At 44.1% G+C, this 11506-nt stretch overlaps 1 protein-coding gene across 1 annotated transcript; it reads right to left on the bottom strand.

The window, feature by feature from the left end:
* Agr2 (anterior gradient 2, protein disulphide isomerase family member) lies at positions 1–10922 on the bottom strand. Its single transcript, XM_021202411.2, has 8 exons — positions 10796–10922; positions 8119–8264; positions 7810–7873; positions 7641–7693; positions 6253–6326; positions 5126–5189; positions 2319–2402; positions 1–237 (listed from the first exon to the last, which is right to left on the bottom strand). The coding sequence occupies exons 2-8, from the start codon at positions 8255–8257 to the stop codon at positions 188–190; spliced, it is 528 nt and encodes a 175-aa protein (XP_021058070.1). The 5' UTR covers positions 8258–8264; positions 10796–10922; the 3' UTR covers positions 1–187.
* Between the last annotated feature and the right edge of the window lie 584 nt (positions 10923–11506).

Raw genomic sequence — 11506 nt, 5'->3', positions numbered from 1 at the left:
TTCAGCTGGAGTTCTCCCAGGACTTTATTTTCTAGAAAATCATGCTTCACTGTAGTAGATAATAATATTGTTTCCCCACATGTGGGGGTTTAAAAAAGTACATCTGTTGTAACATTAAACTGTAATGTAATCTGCAAGTCCACAGTGCTTCTGCCTTCCCGTCTCCTGACACGGTGCGCAGTTGGCTCTACAATTCTGTCTTTAGCAGCTTGAGAGCTTTCTTCATGTTGTCGTACACTGATGGGTGAAAAGTTAGGACAGTCATGTTACCCTCAGAAATGACATTGCGGTTTGGATGAGAACGTCCCCCATATACTCAAATATTTGCATGCGTGGTCCCTCATTACTAGAACAGTTAGGGAAGGAGGAGGAGGTAGGGCCTTGTTGGATGTGAGCTGGTGGCTTTGAGGTTTCCAAAGGCCAGCCACACCCAGCCTCTCTCCTGCCTCCTGCTATGTATTAGTGTGGCTCTCAGTAATTGCTCCAGCACCATGCCTGCCTGCCTGCCTGCTGCCTCGCTCCCACCATGATGGTCAGAAACTCATTCTCTGAAACTGTAAACAAGCTGCTAATCAATATTAAGTTGTCTTGGTCATGGTGTCTCTTTGTAGCAATAGAAAGTTAACTAAGGCAGACACCAATGATACGTTAGACCCAACTTTAGGGACTGGATTCATTGTTTGACAGAGTGCCCTATAGTCTTAAGATAAATAGTTGGTAATCTTATTATTTCTTTTTAGAGCTGAGTAAACAGGGTTTTGTTGGCAGTCCGGTTCTTAGTTCTTCTTTAGGAGTTTATTCTCCCCAAAGAACCCATTCAAACTCTGTCAGCATCAGGATGTTGTGGCTAATGCAGAAACAAATTTAATTCTAGTTTTTAATTTAATGAATTTTTTAGCTTATTTCGTAGGACAGAGGCTCACCCTATACTTCTGGCTGGTCTGGAACTTACTATGTAGTCTAGGATGGCCTTGAACTCACAGATACTCTACTTTTTGAGTGCTGGCATTAAAGGTGTGGACCACCACACTTAGCTAAGAAGCAGATTTAAAATCATGTTCATGAGGAATATTGTTAGGTATTCTGCCAATACAGCTGCTGCCAATCGTTTTAGAAGGTGGCGGAGTACGAGTGAAGACTGTCAGTCTCCACAGAAACTATTTGTCATTGTTTCTTAACAGTGGGTCAGGCTCAGAGAGGCTGAGTTTTAAACGCAAACCATACAGCTAACAGGCAATGAAACTACTCCTCTAGAGCCTGAACTCCTAAATATTATTACCAGCAGTGGAGGAAGACATCTCGGGGAGGCACAAGCAGCTGTTTGTTCACTTCTACAAGTCACTATTAAATCTGGAAGGCGTGGTGATCTTCCCTATATAGAAGACCTGCCCTTAACGAGTTCCATCTTATAAGGACATACCCTGAATCTCACGGATTCCCATGCTTGGAACACGCTGCCCTTTGTCCTGGAAGTGCTTCCTGGAGACATTGCTCATGGAGCATGAGAGCTCTCCCGTTCACTAGGTCCAGGGCTTCCTTCCCAGTGTGGTTACTAGTCTAAGTCAGCACAGCCCCATAGAACGTTCTGTGGTGATGAACGTACCTCGAGTGTGCACGCTGAGCAATGTGGTTAGTGTGACTCCAAAACCAAGATAGCACATGAGTAATGGCTAAGGTCAGATAGGGAGGTTCTAGCAGACACCGAGAGTATCTATGACTGGTCCCAGGACAAAATCCAATTCCTTCCCAGGAGAACTAATCAAGTGTGACAGCGTCCCCCCCCCCCACTGGCCTCATCTGCCTTAAATCAGTCTCTTTCTGTCTCCCTCTGTCTCCCCCCACTCCTTCTCTTGTTTGGCAACCGAGGAAGTGAGGAGTCAGCAACTCTTCAGATCATTTGCCCGTGTCCTTAAATGGAGCCTGAATTTAACCACAGCAAAATGGACCGAATTATTTCCCTTTTCATTATATGGGGAGAGATATTTGAAGCAAGTCTGTTGTGACGTTTGCAGCTGTTCTGTGGTAGAAAGGTTTGTGTGCTGTTGTGCAGGGAGAAAACTTGAGGGGGCAGGCAGTGTGGCGATAGATTCTCCTGTAGGAACAGGTTCCTCAGCGGAACCTCAGTCCTTCATTGAGATGTTTGCAAAGCAGGCAATGGAGTGAAGCATGTGACTTGCCGACGGGCAAAAACGTTAGTCTGGGTCAAACTGTTTCTCTGGCCCCCCTGTGTAGAGATCTTGCCCAACTTCAGTCGGGGCCTCTCCCACATCACTATAATAATAGGTATCTCAGACATCTAAGCTGGAGGCAACACTTACACAGAGCTGTGTCAGAAGGTTCATAAGCGTAGAGACGGTTTGAGTATCTTCCAGTGATGTCTGCCCTCACTGTCAGGGATGGGTCTGCAAAGATAAAGTACAAGGATGGAACACTTTTGCTTCTAGAGAGCCTAGATTGTGTGTGTTGAAGCCATGGTCTCTATGCTCTGTGAAAGAAACTGCTTCAGGCAGTGTGGAGCTCCTCCAACCTGTTCTGCAACCCCACCCCCCCGGGGGGGGGAGGTACTCCTATCCCCGACCCCAGCAGTCTAGATCGGTGTAGGGAACACTCAACAGCCACAAGGCGGTGGTTTTGAAAAAGATTTCAAACCCTGGCATCTTATCTAAAGTGCCCTGAAAATTGGTCAGTGCATATTCTCTGGGTTTTCTTTATGAAAATGTTAGTTTCTTTACTACAGAATTACTGTGAGATTTTTTTTTAAAGTGATTCTGTTGCCCCTGGCATAGAGCAGCCTCCATAATTGGATACATTTCACGCTGGTATTTGGTTATGATTTCTCCTCCACTGAGGTGTTTGAGAAGTGAGGGGTAGAATAAAGCTTGTAATTGGCTGAGGGAGGGGGCCGGGGAGGGGCAAAATGTTAGCCAGGCTCCAGGCTCCGACTGCTTCTCTGTCTTTTTGGCTTGTTTTTGTTTTAAGTAAGCTTATTTTCATTATTATTTTTGTTTGCTTGTTTGTTTTGGATTGAGTCTCACTCTGTAGCCCAGGCTAGCAGGAATCTCACTGTGCACATCAGGCTGGCCCTGTATTCATTACAGTTTTCCTGCCTCAGCCTGCTGAGTGCTGGAATTTTAGATCTGAGCTGCCACCATGCCCAGTTTACAGTCTGGCAACCAAACCCAGGGCTTTGTGCTGAGTGAGCACTCCCCAAACTGAGCTGTATCCTTCCTTCCTTCCTCTTTCTTTCTTTCTTTCTTTCTTTCTTTCTTTCTTTCTTTCTTTCTTTCTTTCTCTCTTTCTTTCAACAAAAGAATGCAAGTCCTGAAGCACGGCAGAGCCAGATAACCACAAACACATGCTGACTTTTATTTTTAAAAATATTTTATGGTTAATCAGCTGTACTTTAAAAATAGAGATTTACAAATTTCCCCTTTTATCTCTCTCTAAATATTCCTTTAGGTTTACGTCCACCTATTAAGCTGGGCATGGTGATGCATGCGGGGAATCTCAGAGCTTGGAGCCTGGAGGGAGGAGGATCAGGGGTTCCAGGTCCTTCTTGGACACAGAGAGTTTAAGGCTAGCCTGGACTACATGAAGCTTTGTGTCAAAAAAGCAAAAGACAGCAAACAACAAAACCCCCAAACAAATCCATTCTGTCCTACTTTTATGTAAGTGGAAGTTATGTAATTAATGAGGGGCACTTTAAAGGTGTGGCTCATCCAGACGAACAGTAAGATATATAGATATATAGATGGATGGAGAGAGAGAGAGAGAGAGAGAGAGAGAGAGAGAGAGAGAGAGAGAGAGAGAATGAGACACTTTGTCTTAAAGGGGGTGGCTGAGGGCTGAGGTGGAGCTTGACAGTAGAGCATTTGCCAAGCATGCCCAAGGTCCTGAGCTGGATTCCCAAAATTGACAGTAAGAATGATGATTGGGGCCTGAAATGAATGTCCTGAAGTGGGGAAGGGACATGTGAGAATGGCTGGCTGTTTGCAGCCTGTCACATCCTGGAGGGGACATCTTCGTCACTTCAGAATGTTGGACCACGACCAACATTAGGAGATGCAGACGTTCATTTGTTCAACAATGACTCAGGGATGATATCTCCCTCGATCGAATACGAAGACACAGTCTAACCTTCAGATTAGACTAACACAAAGCCTTCACACACCTGTGGTCCACTCAGACAACCTGAAGGCTCTTATAAACTGGGGCTTCCTGCATCTCACCCCTAGAGAATCTGACGTGACTGGTTCCAGGTGCAGCCAGGGCAGCCCATTTTTCACCATTCAGTGATTCTAGCATGGGGAAACAGTGAGCTTCATGAGTTAGTGCCTCGGGGTTTGTACCAAGGCTGAAGGCAACAAGGGATGGGCATGCTCAGAAACTTCCAGGAGAGTTTGAAGAACCCCCCCCCACCCCACCCCCATGGAACTGCTAGATGACCTCACATTGCCCTGGGTGCTCAGACTCCTCTGTGAACGAGGGCTCTAGCTCAGCCCTTCTTGTCTCTCCCTGTCACTGGCTTCTCTCTGCGCTGCCTTTTACTTTAAATGCAAGCTTCGATGAATTACCCAGGTTGCCCACTAGATGGGCTCTACCAGGCAGTGGGCTCCATGACTGTTTACATCAGTATGATTGGTTAAAGCCAAACTTCATGTGTTAATTAATCCACTCAACAAACACTTGTTGAGAACCTACTGCAGGCCCACACTGGGCCTGTTACGGTGGGCAGAAATACATGTAGCTCTCTCATGTTAATATGTCATCCACCAATAAGGGCAGAGTAAAAGCTGAGTAACTGATTGACAGGCGAGGAGGAGAACTTGGCACTCCCTCTGCAGACGTGCTTAGAGCAGAAGAGGGGAGCTAAAGTGAACAGAGGGGGAAAGAAGACATTTGAGGAGATAGTAGTTTACACTTCCTGGTGAAAGTGTATTATGAGACTTAGGTAACACTAAGTCCCACCCAGAAAGTCGTGCCCCTTGCTGGAGGTGCGTGACCTTGTTCATCGTGAAGTGGCTGGTGAGGCTGGGGAGATGGATGGGGAGTGTGATGTGCGGAGACAGGGTATGGCTGAAATCGCATCTTCCGTGTGTCTTACATCACTGGGACCTCCACTTACCTACAAATATAATTCTCGGGACGTACTGGCCATCAGGAGAAAGGTGCTTGTCGGTTGTTTCATACTAAGATTAAAAACAAACAAACAAAACCAAACCAAAACAAAACAAAAAAACAGATGTTAGTTTATTTTTTAGGTATTTTGAAAATTGCCAACATCAAAGTGTGTCCATTAAGTCTTCCTGGAATTAGAAAGAGCACCACAAGAAAGAAGCACAGTTGTTAGGAGAGGTTTGGGGTGTTAAGAGGGAGGGGGCTACAGAAGGAGGGCTTTAAGGGTGAGCCAAGAGACTAGTGGGGGTGGAGGCCGCAAATAAATGCATGTGAAAGTGCTACAGCGGGATCCATTACTTTGCATGCTAATTTTAAAAAACTAACCAGAAAAGAGGATGCGTCCAGGACTGTATCATGGGCCTCGAGTACTGCCAGGGAATCTTTTCTACAGAGAGTTCACGACACAGAGGAGAAGACAAGAAGTGTCTTGGAGAAGAAAGAGCAGCGAGTGAAGTGGGCCCTGAGGCAAACAGCTAATGGATGTGATAGCCAAAAGAACAGCACAACTCAGGGAGGACGAACTCAGGAAGCTGTGATTGGATGAGGTAGGAGACGGTTACAGGGCATGCGCTAAGGGTTGGTGAGGAGGAAGTGGGTCAGCAGGTAGGAAGGAAGCTAAAGTACAAGACACACGGGTAGATAGGAACAGCCAGAGCTCTCTCCCAGGGAGAGAGATGACAAGGATTAGTGAGCCAATGGTAGGGAGATGGGCAAAGGCAGAGATTTACAAAACACAGAAACCAGTTACTATAGCAACACAGAGATCTTGACCACTGAGGCGTATTTTTTTCAGATAAGATTATTAACTACCACATTAAAACTCTAGTGTGCCACATAAATTACTAACGAAGGGCTGAGGATGTGGCTCACACGTGCCAGGTCCTGGGCTCAATACCAGCAATGCAAATTTTCCAAAGGAGATTATTAATAAAGTAAAATATTTTGGTTTCTCGTCCATATGATGGGACTTGGAGGAGATTCTAGTTAACGAACGTAGCGTGACTTGGACACATAGGAGAAGTTAATGAGACATTGCACCAGGAGTGGACGTGAGCAATGAGGAGGGGGACTTACGACCAGGTTGAGGAGAACAAACTGCTCTGCCAATTTCTGGATTTCTTTATGTTCAGCAAACACTTTCTTTAAAGCTGTAATACAAGAAGAAGATTATTGGACATTTGTCTCGGCTTTGATTAGAACCCTTATTTTCTGTTCTCTTTTAAGTTGATTAGTGGTTTAAATACAAGACCTGCTTTTGCCCTCCAGCAAGTGATTTGTGATGTTTTCTCTGTACTTTGATTGCCTTTGCGCCTTCCATTCACTCCTGAATTTATTTGCTCACTCACCCTTTTATTAAATATTAAACCATATTTACTGAATGGCTACTGTGTGGCAGATATGCTTTTATACACGAGGGAAAATACCAAGAATAGAAAAAGCATGTGCACCTTCCAGAGTTTATATGTTTATGTGGGACTCACAGCATAAACCAGGGCATACTGCATGTATAATAATTTCATGTGTAAATACATACATAGCATAGCAGGAAAATAAAGTGAAGCAAAGTCTTGAGGAACTATTAGTCTGCCTTGACAGATCGTTTTTAGGAGGTCATACTGAGGTCACAGAATGGTTCATTTCGTGGGCAGATTGCCAAGACTATTGGAGATGGGTCACTGCAGGTAGAGGGTTAAGGGTAATAGTAAGAATAATAGCCTTGGTTAAGAAGAACAAGAAGCAGGAAGGCAGGCTGGATACAGGGAGAATACATCATTTCGATAGAGAAGAGAAACCACATGCTGGCCAGATCAGGTCCAGCCCTGAAGGCCATGGCTAGAAATTGGGATTTCATTTTACTTGTGATGAGAAGCCACTGGGGTGCATGTGTGACTGGGTCTAATTTGTGCTGAACAACATCAATCTGGCTTCCATGTAGAGCACTGACTTGTGTGGTCATAGGTGACTGTCTTGTGGACAAGGTGATGTTGGCTTGGACTAAGGTGGTAGCACTGAGGGAATGGGAGGCTGGCTTTGGGCAAGACAGGCTACCTAATACACAGAGACAATTGGAAAATGAAAACATAGGGTGCCTTGTGTTAGGATTATTAAGTGGAGACAGCGACAGGCCCATTACACCCAATGTGGGGAGTCTGTATAACCATGCGGGTGGCGAGTTTGTGAAACCAGAGATGGCCTGAAGCTATACATTAATGGCAAATCCGATGGTATTTGATGGTGTAGTGGATGGAAAAAGGTGAAGGAAGTTGAACATGAACACCAGAATTTCTTATTCAAAATGGTAATTCAATAGTTAATTCAAAACATGGAAATATTCAAAATTTTAAAAAGATGTTTAAAAATATTGTTTCTTGTTCAACAATGTTCTAGGAGTGTAAAGATGAGTAAACCAAACCATGGCCTGACATAAAAGCCTATAAAAGAGATGTGGAAGGACAAATTACCTTGACTGTGTGGGCATTCGTCCAAATGATGAATGACCATCAAGGGTTTGTTGCTGTAAGAGAGAAAAGGACGTTGGACTTTTAATAGGATGCTATGAGCATCTGATAGTCACCACTAGATGGCGCTCATGAGAGACTCGAGGGAACGCCACATACCCCACAGCTTTACCTTGTTTTGGATCTGTATAAAGCTTCTTCGTATGTCTGAGTCCAGATGAGCTGATCACCCCAACCTAGAACAAGAAGAGTTGGTGTATTTAAATCCACCAGAGTTTCAGGCCCAAACCTGCTGAGCCCGAATAATAGGTACTCATTACCAAAGAACAAAAGCCCCCAGAGAGAAACTGATTATAAACTGCTAAATCTAGGGGGGGGGGGGAATCCCCAAATATCTTAATAGCACACACTTGACACCAAGAGTCAGGGATTCTTTATGAATTAAGCTGCTATTGGGAGCCAACAAAAAATAGACTTCTACCTCTGGAGAGGGTCTGGGGTAGTTTGGGCCGAGAGTCCTTTGCGTCCTTTTTGGCTCCAGATTTGACTGTGGTGTCTTTGGCCAGAGTACCAGAGATGGCCACAAGAAGCAGGATTGCGGACACTGAAAATTTCTCCATGGCAAATCTACGTGGGAAATAAACAGAAAGGAATGAGAATTACAGAGTCTATCGCAGCGGTGGAAAGCGGGTGGCATTGAGATCAGACACCAGGAAAGTCACCTTCTCCAGGATGCAGGAGTCCCCTGGGAACATTTACTGTGGGTATCTATCCATCCACGGTCTATGCCTTTATCATCTATTGATTTATCTATCACTGGATCTGTAATGTTTGTTGTATCTTATCTTGCAAGAGAATAGATAACGTGTGTTTTAAGAAAACACATGACTAGTTAAATGTTCTGTTAAGAAAAATGTACATTTAAAAGTTATACTAAATAACACAGTACTGGATGAGTACTGGAAGGTAATTTGGGGGTACCTCTTATTCCCCCCCTTCAATGTCTCACTATGTAGATGAAGACTCTCAAGTTCAAAGAGATAGGAAGGTTTGGGGAATAGGCTCAGAGCTAAGGCATCTGAACCTTGCCATCTTACAGTGCTAACTCCCACCCGCCCTTCTGGAAATGGTTACCCTAAACATACATATCTTCACCCTTCCACTGAAATGGGCGCATTGCCATTGAAGAATAAGTATGAATAACGTGGCCACATTCTTATGTCATTTAGAGTACGCTAAACGAGTTTCCACTTCACTGGAGACTCATTCCCTCTCCCTAGTGGAGCATCTTCTCAAATGGTATTAGCTCTGAGCTAACAGACAGCAAATGAACAATTTTTTTTTTTTACCTTTGTCTGGGCCTGTATAGGCAGGGGAGGGAATCTACTCCAGTGGACAGATGTATTCTGTGATGTACATGACCCCGAGAATAAGACTTAAAACTCAAGATGTTTCTTTGTTAAATTCTCTTTCTCCCCCTCTGATATTTGAAAGTTAATTATTAAGAAAAACTGCAGCGGATGATCATGAATAGGGCTATAAATGACACAGTACATTGCGTGAATGGGGGCAGGAAGGCCATGTAGGTTGTGTTTCATTTCACTAAGGGTTCCCATGGGCCACACCACAGGCTGCTGCAGACTTAGAATCTGGTAAAGCCAAATGCTAAAGTTACCCAGAAAGCAATGTAGATGCACCGTGTCTATTCTAGCTTTGGTATGGGCCTTGAATGAAGTCAGATAGACTCTAGGAAGGAAGCAGGGTAGATCGTCTTGGCTTAGTGCTCGGAAGAAGGAAGACCCTCATAAAATATGAGCCTAAATGGGGGGCCTTTGCTAGACTAGATGATTAACAAGATGTTGCTTAGTTACCAATCCCAAGGGATACCTTCAATTTCATGGCCAGTTGTCATCCAAGTCTTAGAATATAGACACACAATGGCTCAGAAAAGCTATAAGGCAGAGCAGTGATATAATGTCATACTTTTCTACATTCATAAGGATGCAGGAATGCTAATAATGATTTTCATCATCTAAAATTTTATAATAACAACTCAAGTATATTATAATCTAGCAGTACCTAGCAGCCTTCTTAGAATTATGAGTTCTGTTTAATATTTAAAGCTGGATGAAGTGCTTCATGTGAGAATTATACTATTTCTGGAATACAAGCAGTACAGATTACCCTCCTTGGCTTTTATAGCAAGTAAATTGGTGGCAAAGCACTGTCCATTAGTCCATTGTCAATTGTTTGCCGTATAAACGGCTCTTAGGACTCCTTGTAATAGCTCTGCAGATTACAGGCTGGAACTATTGATGTGTTCTATGCATTTTACGACAGGATGCGTCAAGGAAGGTTAATATAACACTGCTGTACAAACATCCCGCTCTGAGATTATGGCTTTCTGAAATTCACTCTACTGCATTTTCATAATGGAAAACATTCTATTCTGCACACAGTCTACTCAACAAACATCCTCTGTAAACCCCTTGAAACACAAAGCCTCAGTGTCTGAAGACATCATGGGGGGCGTTGATAATTTTCAGACCCTCTCCAACCCTGTGCCATTGACCCCCTCCCCCGAAACTGGGGCATTTTACTGTTGTTCTGCCCCCATCTTGTCTTGAACAATGAATATCCACGCTGGCGCTGCCTATATCTCTGTTGCTGTCGCTACAGGAAGTGCCCAGCTCTCCCTTCTGACAGTCTTAAAAACTGAAGAAGACTTAAGAACACTGTTTCCTGATTTGCAACAATCCCTGGGGGTCGTCTGAGCTGAGTTTCTATAGTGGAGGAACCAGTGGGCCTTTGCGTTACCCTTGCGTTACCTAGTGGGAGAGGAGCAGCAGCGACCGATCCAGGATTCTCTGAACCCTAACACAGGTTTGAAAACTCTTGATTTCACCCTCCCACTCACAACCCTCCTGTTTCCTGAGGGGTCAAGTGTCACATCGAACCTAGTAGGCAGGAATGTGATCCTCCACTACTTTTTGCTAAAGAAAGGCCCCTGCAAGCTGCCACGAGATTGGGTGATACTCTTTCCAGAGCCTGCTTTCTGCCCTGGGAACCGTGCTTTCAGCCTGTTGGTTGAATATCTGCAACTGTGCACAGCAATCAAAGCTTACTGTAGCAAGTGCAATGCTTATCAATTGCCTTACCTGGGCTTCCCACCCTCCTGCTTTGTGTGAGCCGCAAGGGTTGCCGTCCAAGCTTCTCAGTGTGCCAGCACAGCGCTGAGCCTGTATTTATGGGCAGAACACACCCCAATCCCACCCACTAATCCTGTTTCCACAGGCTGCTAACTCAGAAGCAAACTTTCCTTCTCCCAGGCAATTGTCTTCTCTGGGTTAAAAAGTTCCCTGTTGTTTTGTTTTGTTTTGTTTTGTTTTGTTTGTTTTTGAAAAGCACTCATTGAAAAGGCTGTCGATTTTAATTACCAGCATTTTAAACTGTTGTTGAAGGTATTATTGTGAGTAGTTTTGGAAGAGCTGGGCAGTGTGCCAATTCCAGGTAAGCTTTAAATGAAGACATTTGATTGGTCTGAAGGCTGATTTGTCTGTATGTGATTGGATGGAAGTTGTGGTTTATAGATACTAATTTCCTCCCTCTTGGGCAGATTGCATTTATTTAGCTTTTTTTTTTTTTTTTTTTTTTTTTTTTTTTTTTTTAAAGATGATTCACAGTTCTAACCCTTCTTACAGTAATACAGCTGGCCATGCTCGATCACCATACATGCTATTTTCCACAATATCCTCTCTCTCTCTCTCTCTCTCTCTCTCTCTCTCTCTCTCTCTCTCTCTCTCTCTTTAAAACTGTGCTTTAATTACAGGTATAAACCCCACAAATCGTCACCAGGGACTCTTCACACT

The sequence above is a fragment of the Mus pahari genome, chromosome 7, assembly GCF_900095145.1.
Source record: "Mus pahari chromosome 7, PAHARI_EIJ_v1.1, whole genome shotgun sequence".
Classification (NCBI taxonomy): Eukaryota; Metazoa; Chordata; class Mammalia; order Rodentia; family Muridae; genus Mus; species Mus pahari.
The sequence above is the reverse complement of the archived record's forward strand: the minus strand, read 5'-3'. Positions and strand labels throughout refer to the sequence as shown.

Excerpts from the sequence above, each read along its gene's own strand:
- Agr2 (XM_021202411.2), bottom strand. The coding sequence starts at position 8,257 with ATGGAGAAATTTTCAGTGTCCGCAATCCTGCTTCTTGTGGCCATCTCT. Across the intron at positions 7,874-8,118 it reads ACCCCAGACCCTCTCCAGAG|GTTGGGGTGATCAGCTCATC; the intron begins GTAGAAGTCTAT and ends TTCTTGTTCTAG. Across the intron at positions 7,694-7,809 it reads TTATACAGATCCAAAACAAG|CAACAAACCCTTGATGGTCA; the intron begins GTAAAGCTGTGG and ends TCTCTCTTACAG.